Source organism: Rhineura floridana, chromosome 21 (assembly GCF_030035675.1).
Source record: "Rhineura floridana isolate rRhiFlo1 chromosome 21, rRhiFlo1.hap2, whole genome shotgun sequence".
NCBI classification, from domain to species: domain Eukaryota; kingdom Metazoa; phylum Chordata; class Lepidosauria; order Squamata; family Rhineuridae; genus Rhineura; species Rhineura floridana.
The window spans coordinates 9,867,037-9,889,625 of NC_084500.1; the positions used below are offsets into that span (position 1 = coordinate 9,867,037).

Genomic DNA, 22,589 nt, shown 5'->3' on the forward strand with positions numbered 1-22,589 from the left:
AGCCGCTGATATCTCCACTGTGGACTGGAAAAGACTGTGCCTGAAACCCTGGAGAGCCGCCACCAATCAGTGGCTGAGTTAGATGGCCCAATGGTTTGACTCAGGGCTGGTTCACACGGCAACTTACTGTGAGATTGGTGCTATTTGCATCCCCGTTTCATTTGGATGGTTCACATAACATTGAAGGCAATCAGCAGCTATCACACAGTTTCCCTGTATCAAACCATTTATAATCCGAAAAGGAAAGCAAAAAGCATCTCTAGTTAGTATCTCTAGGGTTTGCAGACGCTTTGCTCCAATGCATTTGGGCGGGTGTGCAATCATTCCCCTCTCCACTCCTCCTCCCTTTGTTCATGTCATTTCCTGCTGGCTCCTGTTCTGCAAGCCTGCTGCAAACAGTGCTTTATTTTTCTTTCCCATCTAAAAAAACATAACATTGTTCAAACAAATATTTGTATTTCAGCTGGACTGTGAAAATACAAATAATTGTATGTCAGAATCTTTTCTTTTTCTTATGAAACTTACTCTGGAACAAACTGAGCATGCTCGGTTGCCAAGGTAACCAGAGGAAGTGGTAGTTTGACCTTAAGAGGGTGTGGTCATTAGGCAGCTGCATGATTGATCCTTTCCCTTCAGTATGAACAGAAAACAGCGGATTGGAAGGTAAGAGTGTGAACGTTGCAAATCTATCGCGAAGGCAACAGCTTCGTCTTTCACCTGCAGTCCAGCTCTTGTGTGAATGAGCCCTCAGTATCAGGCAGCTTCCTATGATGCTATCAAATGCGGGCATAGACAAACCCTTCATCATTTGGCAGGCGCACTTCTGGAATGCATCCTAACTGTATTTGCACATGTCGTCCTTATTTTTTTACTGCATAACCTAATGCTGAGGCCACAATTAGACTTCTTTGTTATGCAACAGAATAATGTGAAGAGACTTCTGTGTGTCATTTGGGGGATGGAGGTAGGAGGCTTCGCTACTAATCCTCTCCACTCCTTTGAAGCCTTCTCTCCCTCCACAGTACTTCTTGGTCTGACCTGCTCACCTTCTAGGTAGACCACCGGGTTCTAACAACAAGGGAGCAGTTGCTGCACTGAATGGTCATAGCCACTGTTCCTACTGTCCTTCACAGGCATGCCACAAACCACCTGAATGAAACTCATGGAGTCGGACCACAATTTGGGACCCCCTGCTCTAGTGACTTCACCCTCCCCCCAAAAATTGCAGAGCCACAATCTCAACAAATGTCCCTGCAATTTTAAGACCGTGAAAGGGGGGACATTTTAGCCCAGCCCTAAAAGAGGCTGAAGCAGGATTTTCTAGTTCTAATCTCATCTCTGCCACAAATTTACTAGGTGACCTTAGCAATCAACCTCAGCCCCTTTCCACCCACATTTCTGCAATATGGAGATAAGAGTACTAACCCACCTTATAGGGTTGTTGTAATGGCTGCAAGAAAATTCACTAATAGGAAAAAAAACCTTGCTGTTTAAGAAAGTACTTATAGCTAACAGATATTTCTATCAAACTTTAAAAAGAAGGGAAATTGGGCAGCTATAGTGAATGCACCAGGGGGAGCAGGAGACCTGACCTCCTATCTGAGATACTGGACTGCCCTACAAATTTGTAAAAATGCAAATACAATTTGGGTTCGTCTTTCACAGTCCAATCCACTTCCTGTGTAGTTTGGAAGAATTTGGTAACATGTGCCTCTGAGCATATGGTGAGTGGTGGAAACACCTGCCATCTCCAAAATGGAGAATTACACAGAGAATCTAATCTAGAAAATTCTATTTCCCTCTTTCATCCTAGAAATTTATTTTTATCAATTTCAAAGCCTTTTTATTGGTCAGTGTCATATGATGGTGAAGACAGCCTTCTGTATTTCAAACTGGAGGTTATGCTCTATTTCTATTTTGGGTGCATTAACAGTTGAATCTGAAACTGCAGTTTGATATAAAATCAGACGGATTACAATATGTTGCTACTTAAGCAATGACTTTAGCTGTTGGAAAAAACAAACTAGGCCTGCCCAAGATGCATGTTTTCAGCCTGCTATGCTTAAACTACTCCACTTAAGGAAAAGTGAGCATTAAAACACCTAGAATTTTGCTAGAATATATTTCACCTCTCACTGTTTTATCTTGTGCAAACTGAGACACTCCTCATGTCCATTGGAAACTATTCTGCAGAACAGTCAGTGCCATTATTCTATAGATGTTTTGGAGCTTTTCCTTAGTGTTGCAAAGTGTTGCTGTACTTCACATATTCACAGAAACAGAAGCAAAAGAGAATGATTTACTATAGGAAACTTCACTAAAATGGCAAAGTAAATCAAACATATCTGAACTATATCAACTGTTTTAATATTGTTGCTTCCTCCCTGCTAAAACAAGATCAGCATAGCACATGCCTTATTTCTGTTATTTGGGCTGATTGCAGGTGTTGCCACCACTCACCATATGCTCAGAGATACATGTTATCAAATTCTTCCAAGCTACACAGGAAGTGGATTGGACTGTGAAAGACCAACCCAAATTGTATTTGTGTTTTGACAAATTTGTAGGGCAGTCCAATATCTCAGAGAGGAGGCCAGGTAGTCTGCTCCCCTGCTGCATTCACTATAGCTGCCCAATGTCCCTGCTTTTCAAGTTTGATAGAAATATCTGTTGGTTATAGGTACGTTCTTAAACTGCAAGGGGTTTTTTTGCCTATTCATGAATTTCTCTGCTTTTTAATCTGGGAGGTAAGAAATGGGATCCCGTGCAAGTTTGCTGAGAATGGATTGATCATTTGCATGCTTATTGAGTTCAGTGGGATTTACTCCCCTGCAATCATGCTTAGGATAGGTGAAACTGACCACAGGAGATGGAGAGGGGAAGAGGGGGGAGCAGGCAGGAGGGGGAGGACGAGGGCAGGTTTGGTCATTTGCGTGTTTATTGAGCGCATTGGGATTTACTCCCATGCAATCATGCTTAGGATAGGTAAAACTGACCATGGGGAGGGAGGCTTGGAGTGGGCAGGGGAAGAGAAGGAAGAGAGGAGGGGAGGAAGAAGGGAGGAGGAAAGGAGAGGAGTAGGAGTAGAAAGGCAGATCTGATCATTTGCATGCTTATTGAGTTCAGTGGGATTTACTCTCGTGCAGTCATGGCTAGGATAGGTAAACCTGACCATGGGGGAGGAGGGGGAGGGGACACGAGGAAAGGAGGAAGAGGGGAGAGGGAAGCAGAAGGAGGAGGAGGGGGAAGGAGGGGATTGGAAGGGGAGGGGGAGGGAAGGGGCAAAAGAGATATGATGCAAGCGAGGAGGAGGGGAGGGCAGGTTTGATCATTTGCATGCTTATTGAGTTCAATGGGATTTAGTCATGTGCAATCATGCTTAGGATAGGTAAATCTGAGCATGGAAGAGGAAGAGGGGGAGGGGGAAGGAGGGGATTGGAGGGGGAGGGGGGAGGGAACGTGAAGGAAGGGGAGGGAAGGGGCAAGAGGGAGGGGATAGGAGGGAGGAGGGGAGGGAAGGTTTGATCATTTTCATGTTTTTTGAGTTAAGTGGGACTTACTCCTGTGCAATCATACTTGAAATAGAGATGGACTGCCTTCAAGTCGATTCCAACTTATGGTGACCCTATGAATAGGCTTTTCATGGTAAGCGGTATTCAGAGGTGGCTTTACCATTGCTTTCCTATGAGGCTAAGAGGCAGTGACTGGCCCAAGGTCACCCAGTGAGCTTCATGGCTGTGTGGGGATTCGAACCCTGGCCTCCCAGGTCATATTCTAACACTCTAACCATTACATCACACTGGCTCTCTGCAATCATGCTTAGGATAGGTGAAACTGACCTGGGGGAGAGACAGGGAGGGAAGGAGGAGGGCAGGAGGGGGAGGAGAGGAGGAGGGGAGGAGATTGGATGGATGAGCTCTGTCCAAAAGGAAAACATTGGGAACAGTATTCTTTTTCAGGGTTTCCCCCATCTTTTTATTCTACAGCAGGCACATGTAGCCTCCCACCCAAGTTTAAACCAAAGCTGAGAGTTGCTAGGAGATGCCCTGTTCCCCTCACAGAGCTTCAATCAGAGTAGCTGACTGTTAAACCGCTCTGGCCACTGAAGCTCTTTCACAGGAAGAGGAGTCTCCTCTCAGCACCCTTCACAAACTACACTTCCCAGGATTCTTTGGGGGAAGCCGTGACTGTCTAAAGTGAAATAATGGTCTGGTGTGGGTGTGGCCCCCTGATTAGGCAAGCCCAGCAGCTGTGAGTGTGGCTTTTAGAACACTGACAGTTGGTTCTTACTGAGCATGCCCAACTAATAGACTTAAGTGTAAAATTTCCTAAATTAATTAAAAATCAACCAGGCATTTTTTTTAACTTTTCAACTGCAGAAGATAAAGATCAGAGTATGGGGCAAGGTCAGTAATAGGATTACCGGTCCTCTGTGAACATGACTGATTTTTAATTAATTTCAACAGATTATGAGAACTCTGACAGAAAAAAGTCCAAAAGGGCTCTGGTTTTTTCCTCTCTTTTTTTACACTCTGAACTCTCAATTCTCTCTGACTGTTTTGTGTTTGTTGTTGTTATGTGCCTTCAAGTCGAATATGACTTATTGCGACTCTATGAATCAGTGACCTCCAATAGCATCTGTCATGAACCACCCTGTTCAGATCTTCTAAGTTCAGGTCTGTGGCTTCCTTTATGGAATCAATCCATCTCATGTTTGGTCTTCCTCTTTTTCTACTCCCTTCTGTTTTTCCCAGCATTATTGTCTTTTCTAGTGAATCATGTCTTCTCATTATGTTTCATCATTTTAGCTTCTAGTAACAGTTCTAGTTTAATTTCCTCTCTCTTTTTACACTTTGAACTGATTCTCTCTGACTGTTTTGTGTATCGCCATGAAAATTTAGAGGGTTGTTAAGCAAGCTTTTCTGAGTTCAGGACTATAAATTCAAGACTATAAGTATCCCTGCCATCAACCAAGATGGCGGCGGAGGCATCAGGCCCTTAAGGAAACCTTGGCTGCCATCTTGGTTGATGGCAGATTTGCACCTGCAGTGCAACGGGCCCTGGCATGCCCAGCACCACCATGGTGACCAGCATTTACTTCAAGGTAGGAAGAGCATGTTGCAGGTGGCCCTTGCGGGTCTGCACAGCGATGGGGGGGTGCCTCAGAACTCCCTCCCACGATCCACACCATGGATTACAGAAACTACCGCTACCCACCCACCCTAAGGAGGGGCCCTTTAGGGGCCCCTTGGGACCCAGGAGCCCTTGGCCATGGCCCGACCTGGCCACCCTCTGGTGCCGGCCCTGCTGACTATAGTATACAGCTACTCTCATGGCTGTATAATAATATGTGCGAAACATATTTTAGCCCACTGTTTAGAATATGCATGAGTGAGCTGGGTTTATTTCAGTTTGGCATTTGCTCACAGCTTGAAAACCACAGATTACATGGAAGGCATCCCCAGAGTCTCCAAGAAAGGAGTCATCCAGAACAGGTGTAGTAAACAGCAGATAAGTGAAAGAGCAAGTGAAAGAAATTTGAACTCCTGGTTCAAATCTTTCTGCTGCTGTCTTCACTAGTTGGCAGACTCTCTTTCTCAGCCTAAAATCGGCACTACAGGAAAGTTAATAGTGACCTACCTTACAGGGTTGTTGTAAGGGACACAATGAAATGATGTACGTGGAGCACTTTGAAGTATATCCCATCTCCAGTTCACTGCCCCATTCATAGGTGATAAATTGAAGTGTGTGTGATTTTGGGGAAAGGATTATTTGGACATTTTGGGGGACTTACTACTTAGCAGCAGCAGCAGTTTTAACACCCCTTTGACCACTACTAACTAGTATGCCCCCTTAAAAAACTGTTGGATGTCCCCTTCCCCATACAAAATCACACCTCCTCAATTTGCTTACAGCTCAGCCTTACTCTGAACGATCTAAGAGGCACTACATGAATGCAAATGTCATTCTTTCACCCAATATAAAATGACCACTGATAACAATAGCATTGTTACTCACCTGTTTAAACTTCTGGTAAATCACACCAAATTTGAAAGTGTTGTTGACCTCATGTTCGTCATAGGATACTATCATTTGAGATGCCTGGAATGGAACAAAATTATGTTATTTACTTATGTATATAAAGAAACCCTCTGTGTGTGTGCGTGTGCGTGCATGCGCATGCGCACACACACATTCTCCATGGCCTGGAGAATGTGCACGATGGCTAGTTGTTATGCACATTACCCACTCAACTTACCTTCCCCCAACATATCTATGCCTATGGCCATACTACCCTGAACACGCCTGATCTCATCTGATCTTGGAAGCTAAGCAGGATCAGGCCTGGTTTGTACTTAGATAGGAGACCGCCTGGGAATACCAGGTGCTGCAGGTTTGGAGGAAGGCAATGGTGAACCACCTCTGAATACCTCTTACCATGAAAACCCTATGAATATATAAAAAAAGATTCATAGAGTCGCCATAAGTCGTAATCAAGTTGAAGGCATATAACAACAACATATCTATGCGGGATCCTTAAAAGTATTTTGAGGAGTGTCAGTTTCATGGTAGATTACAAACAACAACAGCAGAGCAAAATAGGTAGAGCAAAATAGGTTGCATGCAGAATGTCCCCAGTTCAATCCCTGGCATCTCCTCTTAAAATAGGGCTGGGAAGCCCATGACCCTCCAAAGGTTCCTGGACCCCATGATCCCTGACAATTGGCCATGCTGGCTGGAACTGATGGGAGTTTAAGTCCAATAACATCCAGAGGACCACAGACTCCCCCGCCCTGTCTTAGGAGATCTCATGATAGTCTGCAAAAGACCTGGCTGAAGTGACACCACTATTCCAGAGTAGATAATGCTGAACCATATAGCTTGACTCTGGCTGTATTATCACAGGTAGTGATGGGCAGCCTCCACTTGGGGAAGAGCCGATGCTCAGTGGTAGCACAATTGCTTTGTAAGAGGTCCCGGACTTAATCCCCAGCACCTCCAGATAGGGCTGAGAGATAACCATTCCTAAAACCCTGGAGAGCTGCTGCTAGTTAGTGTCGACAATACTGAACTACATTGAGCCAATGGTGTGACTCAGTGTAAAGAAGCTTCCTACGTTCCTGTGTTTTGTTCCTATCTGCATACAGACAGGAGCATGAACCAGCCCATCCAGACCATCTCTCTTGACACATACTGAGTCAGGCCATTGGTCCATCTAGCTCAGTATTGTCTACACTGACATGCAGCAGCTCTCAAGGGTTTCAGACTGAGGTCTCTCCCAGTCATTCCTAGAGATGCCAGGGATCAGGGGCATCACTAAGGGGGTGCGGGGGGTGCGGGCCGCACCCGGGCGACACCATGAGAGGGGTGACACCCAGAGCCACCCCACCCCTAGGCACCGGGAAGCGGGTCAGCCGAGCAGCCGATTCCTCCCCAACCCAGCTGTTTAGCTCGTCAGCGCTCCAGCTCCGGGGGCCCGGGGGAAGTGCTTCTGTTTCGCTTTCTCTCCCGCAGCACCAACGGGGCCAGGCGTCCACTTGAAAGGAGGGACTGCTCCGTCGGTTTTCACCGGCTGGCCCTCGGGAGCTCGACTTCACCAAGGCAAAGTCCGGCATGGAGGCACCGGCGGCTCTAGGTAAGTGAGCACACTGTGGTCCTGTGAAGCTGAAGCCGGAGGCACCTCTCCGAATTCCTTCCTGGCTACCGCCATCGGCTAGAGTTCCCAGGCAACGGGTGGTTCCGCTTCTTGTGTCAGTAGTTTTGTAAAAGTTGGAATAACTAGAATCTCACTTCTCTCGCCTTAAGATTTTGTTCTGGTGGTGGAACAACTAATTTTCCCTCCTCCACTGTGTCCTGTAAATGTTTTATAGGTAGAAAGGTTGCTACGGCTTGCAAACTTTTCCAACCCAAAAATATATTGGCTTTTATATGCTAATCCAATGTTTGTTAACTCGAATATAAATACCATTCATTCACGTTGACTTGAAGCCCTACTGCGTTTAGGACTGTAGTCTTGCAACGCAATTGTACGCATGTTTGCTCAAAAGCAAGCCCACTATATTCAACGGGGCTTACTCCCAGTTAACTGCACATAAATAAGTTTGCAGCTGTTCTGCCCTGTTCTATGCATAGTTAGGTGTACCTATGTTCAGTGAAATTAACACATTCAATAATGCCTCTCTGCTTTACCACCTGATATTTCACCTGGACTGCCATATATAGTAAGGGTACTAAAGATTGGGCTGTTGCAATTACTCCGCCCCCCCCACTGGCCTCTAAAACTCTCATTCAGAATAATCTTGAGTTATGAATCACCAGTACAGTGTCCTTTAAGTGTTTGGATTTTGCAGATTGGGCAATGTCAGTGGTTAGAATTGTTTGTAGAAAGTAACCAAGCTTGGCAACACTTGCAAGTCTCTGTATTAGCATGACTTGTGTTTACTTGGGTCTCACTGCTAAATTTTGGATTAATTAAGGACTGCTATTGAAAAAAGCACTAGACAGGTTTGTTGTACTTTAGCCAGATGTAAGCAGAACAATAGTTTGCATGGGACTCAGCATCACTCAAATGGTAGCTCCACACATTAACAGGATAGAATATGCATTCTGCGTGCACAACTAAGTTAACTGACACCAGTGGTTTTCAGTGGATCCAAGTCAGTTAAAGATTGTAGCCTAAGACAGAAAGCACAAGTGAGTTTCTCTTCCTTTTTTGTCTGTGTGCTTCTGTGAGAATAATGTGCAAAGAAGGAACTCGTGCATGTTCTTTATGATGAATTGCATGAGCTATCTTCACATGAGGAGTATACCCACATTACCCACAAGTGCAAACAAAGGAAGTGCAACACAGTGGAATGTGAAGCCAGCCCCAGATGAGTGTTAAAATCTTTTAATTTATATTTATTGTGTGTATGTCTTGACATTCAGTGCACCACATTCCTCAAGGCAGCTCACATTCAAAATAAAATAGCACAACAATATGACATTGTCGACTTTTATATGTTATCAGATTGTGTTCTAGCAATCTAGGGATAAACTACAAGTGAGATGGAAGACTCATTATTGGATCTCTTCATGTCTTTTTCTTTGTATCAAAACAGTAGGGAGGGGATGAATAACTTCTTGCAAAGTTAACCCTGAGCCAATACTTGCTTCCCAGATCAAGTTAGCAGTCCCTTGGTGTTTCTTTAAAGCAAATAAAAGATACTGAAAGATCTGATTACAAATCTCCCCCATCAGATGCAGCTGGTTCTTATTCACGCCACACTTCCTATACATTATGAAGAATTGCCTGGGCTGTGGAGCAGTGTTTTCCCCCCAAGACAACCATGACCATGTATAAACAGCTAAGAGTCTTGCGATACCGTGAAGACTAATCATGGTGCTACAAGATACTTTGTTGTTTTAGCTGCAACAGACTAACATGGCTTTCTCCCTGGAAAGGATTAAGTATATTTACACATACCCTCCAAATGAATTTCTTGGGACTTGCTTGCATGCTATGTCAGAGGAACCCACAATATCCTCCAGACAAAACTTAATGGTGTGGTGCTCATATATTACACTTACAATAGTTTGAGGTAAAAAGCCATACAGCAAAACTGTTCACAGCTCTATAGAATTGTTAATCATTTGGAGAAGCATTTTTATCATGGAATACCAGAAAATTGTTTAGATACCTCTGTGCATCACAGGGCTTTTGCACCATTGCCTAAAGCATAAATATGAGCCTTTCGTTGGTGAACACCAACTGAAACTGCATTTACAAATACTAGGGCAACTATCTACTTGACACTAATTTGTTGAATTGGGGGGATATCCTGGAACTTTACTGTGATGAGCAATTCCCTGCTGCCTTGTCAAAGATTGCAGGACAGCCTCTTTGAAGGCTAAACATAATGTACCATGACCCAACTCAGCTCATGCTGGATCAGGGATGGCCCTACTATTAAGCAAAGTGAAGCAACCACTTCAGGCAGTAGATGTGGGGTAACAGTGGTTGTGGCCCTTTTGCTGTTCCTTCTTTTTTCCCTCTGTCAGAGGATTCAGCTGCCAGGCCAGTTGGTTTTTGTTTGTGGAATAGAGAGGGGAGCCATCTTGTTTTTCACCTTAGGCAGCAAAATGGGCCAGTTCTGTGTTGCATCCCTACGAAATTGGAAGTGTGCAAAGAGACACTGAAAAGCGCCATGGGTTCAGGAGCCTGGGAGGAGATAGCCCTTCCCCCACATGCACTCTTCTTTCTGAAACACTTTTAAAAAAGCCATTTTGCTCCCAGCTACTTCTGCTTACAGGGATTTATTGCATTGCTTTTTATGTGATATCTTTTAAAATAGGAAAATGGTAAATCTGGCTGGGATCAAAACCTCTCACAGGCCTTAGGTATGGAAGATGGGTTGTAGAACAGGCTGAGGATGAGGTCAGAGGAGGTTAAGGCTAACAAGCACCCGTGAGCTTTGGCACTTTTTTCTTTTTTTTAGAAATTTACCATTGCTGTTAGACTTGGTGCAATATGATACCCAGTGCTTAATTTCTCAAAAAAAAATAGGTTTCAGTTCAATTCTGTGTGGAAATGACATTGCCTCTTCTGTCTCTGTAATCCTTGATTTGGAGATCCTCTGAAGCCAAAACAAAACTGTGCAGACTTGGGAAGGGAACCTACTGAATCAGGATTTCTGCACCCCCTGCCCTGCTTCACTTGTGGCTGCTCGTTAGAATGGGGGGGGGGAGGATAGCTCAGGCCCAGAGACCAAATGTGGCCCTCCAAGCCTCTCTAACTGGCCCTCAGAATTATCCCCAGGCCAACAGAACAGTGAGTGCTTTTCTACCCTATATCTCAATGGTAGGATGAGCATGTGCTTTGCATGCAGAAGGTCCTGGGTTCAATCTTTTGCATGTCCTTGTGAAAGGGAAAAAATGTTTGTGTGATGATCCCACAGCTGGCTCTCTCTCTCTCTCTCTCTCTCTCTCTCTCTCTCTCTCTGTGTGTGTGTGTGTGTGTGTGTGTGTGTGTACACAGGAGGAGGTCCATGGGGGGGTGACACCATGAGTTACTGCACCGGGTGACACCAACCCTAGTAACGCCACTGCCGGGGATTGATCTTGGGGCCTTCTGAATGCAAAGCAGATGCTTTGCCCCAAGCTATGGGCCTCTGCCTGACTCTTGCTTTCAAACCCCTTGAATGCATGTGCTTTCCACTCCTTGGTTCTAGCCCTGCTCTCTGCCATGACAGAGTATAAGTCCGCATGACAGTTCTTCAGGCTTTTGAAGATCACTATCACACACACCTCCCTTTAACTTCCAACCATTCCTCTTGGGCTGTGGTTTTCAGGCCCATCCTCATCTAGGTCTTCCTCTGAAAATTTTGTCCAGAGATGACACTCCTACCTGCACCGTGTCAAATGTTTGTTTTTGACTCTCATATCCTTGTGAAAATATCCAGCAGCCTATTTTATACACTTTCAAAGAGTCTAAAGAGTAGTTGGTTTTTCAGTTTTGTTTCCCACCAAGGGTTCCTTGGGCTGCCTTTTTAGCAACTATTTCCTACCTGCTGAGACATTATTTGGTTCAGATTCATTCCTTCTCCCTCCCTCCCTCTCCCTCTCTCTCATTTTTAAATTGAGGTAAAAAATAAGCGAGAACATAAAAAACAACCCTACTTGTGCATAATTGCATTCGAGTGCCCAGCGGATTCAGCCTCAGACCCCCCCATGACAGTTCTAAGGCACACATTGCAGATTGGTAAAAAAGGACAAAAGGGAGCTATACAAACAAGAATCAAACAGTTTTCAACCCAACAAGAACATGACCTCGGAATTAAGAAAATTACATTGTCTTACACCCTGTTTTGACAACTCAGTTAACAACTCTATTGCTAAATTAATATTTGTGCATGTGCACTGTTATTTGGGGAGGGAGGGAAAGTAATGTTGTGGGGTAGAATCATAAAGGTAGTAGGTTCTTCAAAGGTTATCTAGGCCAACCCACTCCTCCTCCTCCTCCTCTCCTCCTCCTCCTCCTCCTTGCCACTCACCCTTCACCAGCAGGTCCTAGTGTGGGTTCCAACAGTTTAAAATTCAATATTAAAAACAGTTAAAACAAGTTACAGTCACAGGAATAGGGAGAGCCCTGAAAATACACATCTCCTGTGTCAAAGGCTAGGGAAAGAGGTAGGCAGTCCCCTGCCTCAGCAGCCCCGACAGATGGCCACTCCAATGCCCACCAGCCCCAGACAGCATAGCCAATCTGGTAGGGCTTGAGAGTCTAGCAACATCTGGAGGACCATCCCTGGTCAGAGAGACTCATCTGCAGGACTGTAGAAGCCTATTCTCAGGAATATGATACATTTTTTTTACTCCCATATTACATACACACACACACTGAGCATGTCAGTTTTGAAACAGGCTCTCTTTGTCCTTGTTTGACACGTTCTTATCTCACCTTGGGGTACAGCACAGGATTAAACTTCAGTCCGGTCACATCATCGCAGAAAGCCTGCCCAGATACAGAACAGTAATGTGCATGAGTCAAAGAATGAACAAAGGCCACTGACAAGTGACAGACTATGGTTGAGACGTCTAAGAGTGTCTCCAGTGTTAGTTTGAATTGGATTTGCTATATTGTATTAAATGTTTTAAAATTACACTGGATTTTAAATTTGTTATTTTAACATGTATTTTTATTCTGTTGTGTTTAATGGAGCATTTTTAAAATATTGTCAGTGTCAATGGCTAGTACAATAAAAATTATTCATTCATACAGACAAGTCATGGGTTGTTGTTTTTTCAGAGAATTGAAGGCAACTTGAAAGAGGCAACATTGCTTATGGTGTGGACACCCACCCCCAGTTCCAAGCAGGATTTTGTATTGTTTTGAAAAACATGTGCATATGCTGGGGGTCACCAATAGCCTCCTGTAGTGCCTACAAAAGGTCTCAGTAAATATCCCTTCAAAAATCCACCAGAGGCTATTTGGCCTTCCTGCTCAGGTTCCTGTTTGCTCTGGCTCAGCCTCTCTGACACTGAACATGCCCCCTTAGGCAGTTTTCACTAGATTACAGGATTGGGCACCCACCCTCCCATCTGTTCTGAACAGAGAGGGAGGGACTGTTGGCGGAAAGGCTGAGCCTCCAAGCGTTTGTCTACTGCTATATCGTAAGCCTGCAGCGTGGCTGGAGGTGCGAGCCTCTGGCATGAGCCGAAGGGTGAGAGCTCAAAGGCTCTTGTCCCGGCTCTCAGTTGTGCGAGGAAACCCTCCGGGTCAGCCATTCAGTGGTGCTTTTGACGTATTATTATTTGGAGAGAGGAACAGAGGATGGGTGGCTGATGTAGGTGCCTCCCTGCCACTGCTGTGCTAATTCCCCGTGGTTCTGTTCCTCCTCCTGACTACTGCTGCTGGTTCAGTGGTCATCTCCAAGGGCACAAGCCACAACAAGAGCTAGGAGAACGACCAGCAGCATCCGCGTCCCATGCTTTCTCCTTCTAGTCTCAGACTAGTCTCTGAGGAAGGGAGCAAGTGAATTGACAGTGGTGTCAGTGGCAAGAAAGAGCGCCTGTGCAGCAAGGGCTTCCTGCCCAAACTTCCACTCCTGCCTCCGCTCCAAAAAAAATTCCAGTGCTGGCCTTGGCCTGTAAAAGCCTAAGCTGGTCTAGGGATGGGATCCTTTGGCTGGTTTGAAAGCATGCCATTGACCTAACAGGCCAGAATCGATTTGAGTTCGTTCTTTGTCCGCTAGCCTCTTCTTTTACTGATCTGGGGTTGTTTTTTTGTTCCTCTCTCTCTCTCTCTCTCTCTCTCACACACACACACACACACACACACTACTGATATTAATATCGATATTTTGAAAGAAAACATTGATATATTGAAAGGAAATAGCAATATTTCTTTCTGGAATTTTAAATAACCCAGGATCAGCTGGTGCCCATTGGGACTGGTGGGGTGGAAGGCACGGAGCCCAACAGCAGGTGGAGCCAGAGCCAATGAGAAGCAGAGCCAGATAATTCGTTTTGTTTCCCTTCTCTTCCCTCTGAGTTCTACAAGGGGCACGGAGACCAAGGAGGAGAAAGGTCACAGCCAAGGCCACCCCCGGGACTGGTTGTAAATAAGGCAGGCAAGTGCAGGCTGACTCAGGACAGGCTGAAGTTGGTGGGGCACAGCTCCGTTTGCCCTAATGGAGCAGCCTGCTCTGAAAGTGTCTTTCAAAGCAACCTACCTTTGCAATCTGTGGGATGCTTGGTAGTTTGCTAAGTCCTGCTAAGGGGATTCTTTCATGTAACGTTTTTGCTTTGGACCTATGGAAGAGAGAATGAGAGAGAGAATTAGGAAATAAACTGTGATGGTGTACAGATGCCTCTGGATGTGAATAATAACACACACACACAAAATCTGCAGAATTCACAATGGGAAGTTTTGCCAGATGTCAGGAAATGAGACTTCACTGCACATTTCGGGGACAGTTCGCAATGATCATTATGGTTGCTGTCTCCTAATCTTTTTTAAAAAATTCATTGGTTTGCCTCGGAAATAAGAGGATGTCAGACCCTGGGTTGTTTTCCTCAGTTTAGAGAAGAAACAGCACTAATCATAATTGATATTTTCCAATATCCTTGCAAATATATTTTTTTAACACATCTGGTTTCCTTAGGGTTGGCTGTAGATCAAGCAAAATGACATTCATGACCAATGTAACCTTGAAAGACCAGACTCGAAATCCAAAGTCCATGTGTGGGAGCGACACGGTGTCTTAACCTGGCTTTGTGCATTATCACCACTTTCTCCCTCTCACACTGCAAAGATCCCTGGCTCAAGAGGAGCTGTACCTTGTGGCAAAAGGCACTTGAAGATCTGCTGCAATGACGGCACAGCCATGCCAGATAAAAACAATCTCCTCCACCTACTGTGGGCAATGCCACTGGGCTGTTAGTCAGAATCTGGCCATCAGAAGATCTCTGAAGCTACCTTGTACGAGTCAAGCCATTGGTCCAACTAGCTAAGAATTGTTGACCCTGACGGGAAGCTGCTCTCCAGGGTTTCAGGGAGTGGACATTACCCTGGAATTGAACCTAGGACCTTCTACATGCATATCAGATGTTCTACCACTGAGCTACTGTCCTTCACCTAAAAATAAAGTCAGATTCTAGTCCTCATGCTTCTGGATAAATGATGGAATAAAAGTAGAAAGTTGCTTTATACTGAGTTATAGCAATGGTCCATCTAGCTCAGTATTGTCAACAATGAATGACAGTGACTCTCTGGGGTTTCTGGCAGGGGACATTCCCAGCCTTACCTAGAATCACAGAATCATAGAATAGTACAGTTGGAAGGGGCCTATGAGGCTATTGAATCCAACCCCCTGCACAATGCAGGAATCCAACTTAAAGCAAACCTGACAGGTGGCTGTCCAGCTGCCTCTTGAAGGCCTCCAGTGTTGGAGAGCCCACCACCTCCCTAGGTCATTGGTTCCACTGTCATACCTCTCTAACAATTAGAAGGTTCAGCTGAAATCTGGCTTCCTGCAATTTGAGCCCATTATGCATTCTGGGACGATCGAGAAGAGATCCTGGCCCTCCTCTGTGCGATAACCTTTCATGTGTTTGGAGAGTGATATCATATCTCCCCTCAGTCTTCTCTTCTCAAGGCAAAACATGTCCAATTATTTTAGCATCTCCTCAGAGGGCTTTGTTTATAGTTCCCTGGTCATCCCTGTTGCCCTTCTTTGAACCTGTTTCAGTTTGTCTGTATCCTTCTTAAAGTGTAGTGTCCAGATGCAGTACTCAAGATGAGGCCCCACCAGTACCAAATAGAGGGAAACCAACAGTTCACATTATTTGGAACTATACGCAGCCTAATGCAGCCTAAAATACCATTTGTCTTTTTTGTTGCCACATCGCACTATTGGCTCATATTCAGCTTGTGATATTATAGGGATAGGAGAGAAATTCAATTCACTTCAAGTTTAAAGGTGAATCTATCTACACTAGGGCCTCGCTTTTCGGCGTTCCGCTTCTCAGCATTCCGCTAATATGGCAGTTTTCAATTATATCCATGTTCATTATGTTCTAATCCTTCCCTTCCCAAAATCTGTGCTGGGTTATCCCCAACCCCCAATATTATCATTTTTTAAAAAGGGAGGGGGAGATCACACCTCCTCCCTATTTTTCCACAGAAACCTTTCCTTAGACCTGAAGTCCCAGGCCCCACCATTCGAGGAAAGCCTCCACACTGAACGACTGGCTCCTGCCTCGGCGCCATGCCACATGTCCCTCCATAGGGCTATGGGGCTGGGGAAGGGGGGCCACAGGCACCTATCTAGATCAAAGGAGGGACGGCTGCCGACCAGGCAGGCCAATGTGAGTGACAGAGCAGAAAGGGGGCAGTTCCATAAAACCATAAGTGGGGAGGATGGAGGGGGCATGGCGCTGCATTCACCAACGTGCAGGAAGCGACTGGGTTTTGCCCCACGGGGCTTGCACGTTGCGGCCCTCGGACTTGACCGCTACACACTTGCGGGCGGTCGTGCTCCATTGCCTTGGCCCCAGGGCCGGGGGCCAGATGAGCAGATGCGACCGGCCAGTGTTCGTGGGGCCTTCTCACTGAGGTCTCGCTGCCATTCCTTGATGGACACGGGGAGGGCCCATGCCCCCTCTGCCAGACAGCCTGGAGGGAAGCTCCGGAGGCCCGCAGGGGGATGGCTGAGGCCACGGTCATCTCTTCCTCAACGCACCCACTCTGCCACGGGATGCCCAGCATCCAGCCAAGGCTGGGGCAGGATGTCGCACACCCATCGCGTGCACAGGGGGTTGGACACTTGTTTCCCTCTGACCCAGGGTTCAGGTACCTGGTGCCCTCTGGGGCAGCGGTTCAAAGACTCGAGCGGCCTCAAATGTTCCACTTTTCAGTGTTTTTTGCTTTTTGGCAGGGGTCTGGAACCTAACGCGCCATATGAGTGGAGCCCTACTATATTTTGCACTTCCTGAAAAGCAGCCATCATGCAAAATTCGTAATTTGCCAAATTTTGCAATGCAGTTTTCTAGTCAAGTCAAGTTTTACTTCGGTCACAGACGAGTATATATGCATCATAACTAAATCAAAGCCATATAAGATACATAAAATGAAGACTGAACAGGAAATTACAATCAGTATACAGGATTCTTATATCATTGGCCTTTGATTTCTGGCATGCAATGGCAGCAGCACAGAAACTAGTCACTTTTGCTGTCACTGTGGATTCATATCTGCCAACAAATGCGCTAAATAAAATAATCAGATTTACCCGGAATGCACTGTAAAATTGGAGTAATAAAAGAAATGAAAATCTCTATAAAAAGAACAGTGCGATAAAACATGACCCACAGTGTCCACTCCTCCCATTCCACATGGGCAGACCCATTCATGGTGGGGTACCCTTCCTCACCTTCTATCCAGGAGAGCAGATGGCAGGACATTGAACCCAGGTGTAGTGAAAGCTCTTCTGTATTTAGGGATATTCAGATTTGTCAAGTAGCACATGGGCACCAATGCTCTCCTGTCGCCCTGAACCCAGGGTGCATAACAGCAAGACTCAAATGATTTTGTAATTCTATATCCCAGATTCGCTGTTGGATAGTAGTTTTTGCATTTATATATCCAAGAGCAAGAAGAACACAAGGAGTAAATCCCAGATTTTGAAGTTTCTCAAATGGCGAGTTTTGCCATCTTGACTGGTAGGCTTCAATTAATGTCAGTGGGGCCAATGTTGGCATCCTCAGTTTTTTCCCATAGCCTATCCCTCTGAATTAAACCAAAAGCTATTTGAAATCAATGAAAGCTGCCTAGAGAGCTCCCTCCTTCGGAAATGCGTATTTTCCAACAAGATGCTGGAGGACAAGGCCCTGATCTATAGTAGGTTGCCCCAGCCTAAAACCAGCCTGTTCATATTCTAGAATATTTTCTTGTTCCAGTCAATTTAATAGCTTCTCATGTAAGTGGCTAGCATATAATTTACTAATAAAGGCTGATGGGTCTATAATTTACTAGGGTAAAGTGTGCATAACAATACATAGTGAAAATAACATACAAAAGACATTATATTAAGGAAAATTGCATACAAAAATTAGGAGAAATTCACACTAAAATGCTAGCAAATTTTCATGAGTACTTTTAAAAAAAATCACAAACTGATGTGAAAATGTGGAGAAACGAATTTAAGATTGGAAAAATAAGAAACTAAGAGAAACTGAAATTGACAGATTCACCCATCCCTAGCTTTACAGTATCCTTTTTGAGATGGCTGAACCAGAATGGTACACATACATTTGGATAGTAGTAGGCAATTTCTCAACACAAAACTTCAGTCGCTCATGTCCTGCTCTGGAGCCAAGAGAAGATATGACAAGTACAAGAAAGACAATAAAATGTTGCAGCACAGAGGGCTTCTCTTCAGTGTGGCAGCCAGGTAGCCAGCCATGCCCTCTTCCATGATATATCCCCACAAAAACCATTGGTTTCTCTCCAACAGTAAGTCAGCAATTTGTAGCCACAGAACATGATCAGTTCTCATCTATCTTTTTTTGGGGGGGGGGCGGCGGCCGGGTGTTACACCCTTAATCCCCCCAAAGAGAACAATGCAGCATCACATATTGAAAACAAAAGGAATATGTATATACAATCACTATTGATACATGATGTAGTGAAAATAAACTCATGAAGTTCATAGAATCAATGCAAGTTTTGGAAAATGGCTTTCTTTAGACACCAGCTCTTTTTCTGCTTACTGTACCTGAGAATAATTCTTAGATATTCAATCCCATCTGCCTCTTCACATTTAATAGAAAGGATCAAATTTCCCAGGCTGCTGGCTGTGCAGTAAAAATTTAAGTGATCCTAAAAATAGAAGGAAAGTGTTAACAGTGAGAAAGAAGCCCAAGAGGAAAGTGAGAATTCTCTCCCACCCCACCCCAGGTTGTTGCTTCAGTGTTGGGTCTTGACGCGTAGAAGGAATCACAGATGACTCATTGCTGTCTGAAGAACATCTCACAAACCTGCCATCCTTTGGGAAACCGAAAGTGCTTATTTACACTTCACACAGACGTTTCAACATTTGATCTGTGCCTCACGGCACTATTCACTACAGATGCTGGACCAACAGCTCTGGGGCCAGCATAACTGATGGCCAGTGCTCATCCCAAATTGTGATGAGGCAAACTCAGTGCTTGGGAAATAGCTCCACTTCTTTTTTTCCTGAACAAAGTACAAGCCAAAGTGGGACCCTGGTTGCACCACTAATAACGTCATCAGGAGAGCAATGGAAGCTGAACTCTTCCCCAACCCCCTTGCTGAGCCTTCTAATTCAGAGGTGGGGAACCACAGGCATGGGGGATGAATGCAGCACTCTATATCTAGCCCTCTGAACTCTCCACAGGCAACATGGCCCTGCTACACACCAGTTGTTTTTGCTTCGCTGGAATGTGTTCTTGAACACTGATAATCAGGGCTGGAGCCAGAGGGTGGCTAGGTTGGGCCCTGGCCAAGGGCCCCTGCAGCCCAGAGGGGTCCCTGAAGGGTCCGTCCTTAGGGTGGGAGAGTGGCATTCCCATTCTGTGATCTGCGGCAGCCTGAGGTCCTGCAATCCAACCCTGTTGGGGATCGTGGAGAGGGAACTCCCAGCCCCCCCAAATACAGACAGCATGGGGCTTCAGTAAGCCCACACACACGTCTCATTTGCGTATGCTGTGTGCGCATGCCTGTCATCACCCAAGATCACCCAAGATGGCACGTCATTCACATGACACGAGAGGTAGGTGGAGCGTGTGGGTGGGCTTATTAGCCCTGCATCGCCTGTATGGGTGGTGGTGTTGGGCTATGGCACTGTGGGCGCAAGGCAGGCTGGTGCCCAAGGACCCAGTCATGCCTGGCGCCAGTCCTGCCAATAATGCCCTTTGCTTACCTGGATGGGGAATAAGGGTGTGTGTATGAGAATGTGCAGAAACTACACTCTGTAGAACGAAGGTCAATTTGTAGTCATTGCTCCACCCACTTTGGCTGCTAGCTCCACCAACACTGCCACATGGCCCTCAGAAGGTTGCCTAGAAGGGAACGCAGCCCTTGGACTGCAAAAAGATTCCTCAACCCTGCTCTAACACATGGGCCCTCCTTCCAATGCCCCTCTCCTAACTTTCAAGATCATACCCTTTTTGCTAGTGATGCATAACCATAATGAGCCAAAGCTTGGTTCATTTTGAAGTAATCAACAGCTAACAATGAAAAACTAATTCAAGGTGATAATCAAGCTCATTCATTATCAATATTCATCACCAGAAGTTACAGAGTTGTATCTGACTAAGTATAACTCAGAGTAGATAGACCCCCTGAAATTAATGGACCCAAGTTAGTCATGTCTATTATTTTCAGTGGGTCTGCTCTGAGCAGGGCTAGCATCGGCTAGACCCCATAGTGATTAGCATTTATGGGTTTTGCGAAAACAAACAAACATCTCTCAAGTCCGTGTTTATAATTTCTCACTGACCTTTCCCAAAAAGTGTTTCCTGTATGCTCTGGCCTCTCCTTTGCACTCCAGTTTGTAGCCATAAGTACTAGGGCTCCGTTCCTCTTCTTCCTCTTCACAGATGCTGCTCTCCGATGAGGGTGTGCTGACATTCTCGGGGTCTTCAATCCAGTAGCCCCCAAACTGAGGCAGGATGATTAAGGGATAGGGGCTGCCTTTTTCTATAATCTGGGGAAAGGAAGAGAAGGGAAGCTCAGAGGTAACTGACCACGTCTGTACATTAACTAGTGATGGACACCAACTTGGATGGCTTTAACAGAAGCTCAGACAAACTCATGGAGGATAAAGTACTGTAGCACTGCCTCACCAACCTCTGTCTCCCCTCAGCCAGCCCACACCTGTCTACCTTCTTACTAACCAGTCCATGGTGTGGCCCTGGCGGTCAGCTTCCTCCTCCTCCTCAGTGTCAGTGTTGCCCCTTGTAGACCTCAGCATGGAAAAAGATGGGGATAGAACTAGAATTAGATGTCTCTGCTTGTCATTGGCTCTGGCACCACCTACTGTTGGGAGTCTCTGCCTTCAACCAACTGGACTAGAGGAGGAACGAACTGTCAGTTTTGGTTCTCTTAGTTTCTCATTTTTCCAATCTTAAATTCGGTTCTCCACATTTCTGCAGCAATTTGCAATTTTAAAAAAACCTCATGAATTTTTTTTAGCATTTTGGTGCAAATTTCTCCTAATAAATACATTTTGTATGTAGTTTTGACCACACACTTGCAAGCACACATTTTTCCAAGCCATTTCTCCTAAGAGAATGCATTTTTGTATGTTATTTTCACCAATATATTCATTTTTATGCATCTTTGCAAACATTGCAATGAATTGCATTGCAAAATTCAGATAAGTGCGAATTCCAAAGGATTTTGGTTCTCATGCTGTTTTGGAAAGTGCGGATTTGATAGATTTGGCTTTAAATCTGAACTGAATTGCATTTCATAGAATCACAGAATTGTAGTGTTGGAAGGGCCTAGAAGGCCATTGAGTCCAACCCCTGCTCAATGCAGGAATCCAAATTAAAGCATCCCCAATAGGTGGGCGTGTTGACCGCAAGGTGTTTTGCCTGCCTGGTGCGAAGGTTGCGGATATCACCTGTCGTTTAGATAGTTTGGTAGACAGTGCTGGGAAGGAGTCAGTGGTCGTGGTGCATGTTGGCACCAACGACATGAGGAAATGCAGCCGTGAGGTTCTGGAAGCAAAATTTAGGTTGCTAGGTAGGATGCTGAAAGCCAGGACCTCCAAGGTGGCTTTCTCTGAAATGCTACCGGTTCCATGCGCAGGACCAGCCAGCCAGGCCCAGCTTTGCAGTCTCAATGCATGGATGAGACGATGGTGTCGGGTGGAAGGGTTTGGATTTGTTAGGCACTGGGGAACATTTTGGGACAAGCCGGGCCTGTACAAAAGGGATCGGCTCCACTTGAACCAGAATGGAACCAGACTGCTGGCACTTAAAATTAAAAAGGTGGCACAGCAGCTTTTAAACTGACTGAGGGGGGAAACCCGACAGGAGCTGAGGAAGGTCCGGTTCGGAATAAACTTCCCCCCTGGGATAAAGACCAAAGAAATGATGAAATTTTAAAAGGGGTAGGTCTAGAAGTAGGCATTGTGAGAGCAGGGGCACAGGATATAAATTCAGAAGGTCAAAATTACCACAGGCCAAACCACAAGTGCCAAAGAAACTTGAAGAGAGACACTGCTTACAAGTGCCTGTACACTAATGCTAGGAGCCTCCGAACCAAGATGGGAGAACTGGAGTGCTTGGTCTTAGAGAAGAGCAATGATATAGTGAGCATAACGGAGACCTGGTGGAATGGAGAAAACCAGTGGGATATGGTTATTCCTGGATATAAACTATATCGGAAGGACAGGGAAGGACATATTGGTGGCGGAGTCACTCTATACGTGAAAGAAAGCATTGAATCCAGCAAGCTCGAAACCCCAAAAGAGGCGGACTCCTCCACAGAATCATTGTGGGTGGTGATACCATGCCCCAGGAGGGATTTAATACTGGGAACGATCTATCGTCCCCCTGATCAAAATGCTCAGGGA

At 45.4% G+C, this 22,589-nt stretch overlaps 1 protein-coding gene, 1 long non-coding RNA gene and 1 pseudogene across 10 annotated transcripts in view; 2 read left to right on the forward strand and 1 right to left on the reverse strand.

Moving 5' to 3' along the window:
* The window catches only part of RAP1GAP2 (RAP1 GTPase activating protein 2), a 335,084-nt gene that overhangs the window by 78,590 nt on the left and 233,905 nt on the right, over nucleotides 1–22,589 (reverse strand). For all 9 annotated transcript variants that reach the window (XM_061604666.1, XM_061604671.1, XM_061604669.1 and 6 more), the window contains 5 exons: nucleotides 20,505–20,711; nucleotides 18,759–18,862; nucleotides 14,214–14,292; nucleotides 12,440–12,493; nucleotides 6,019–6,102 (listed from right to left, as the gene is read on the reverse strand). In XM_061604666.1, coding sequence (XP_061460650.1) covers nucleotides 6,019–6,102; nucleotides 12,440–12,493; nucleotides 14,214–14,292; nucleotides 18,759–18,862; nucleotides 20,505–20,711 — 528 coding nt within the window. The remainder of the gene's footprint in view (nucleotides 1–6,018; nucleotides 6,103–12,439; nucleotides 12,494–14,213; nucleotides 14,293–18,758; nucleotides 18,863–20,504; nucleotides 20,712–22,589) is intronic.
* On the forward strand, nucleotides 615–12,642 carry LOC133374145 (uncharacterized). Its single transcript, XR_009759824.1, has 3 exons — nucleotides 615–663; nucleotides 7,516–7,636; nucleotides 12,452–12,642. It is a non-coding gene; the product is annotated as an uncharacterized LOC133374145 (long non-coding RNA).
* LOC133374533 (5S ribosomal RNA) lies at nucleotides 6,279–6,397 on the forward strand (annotated as a pseudogene).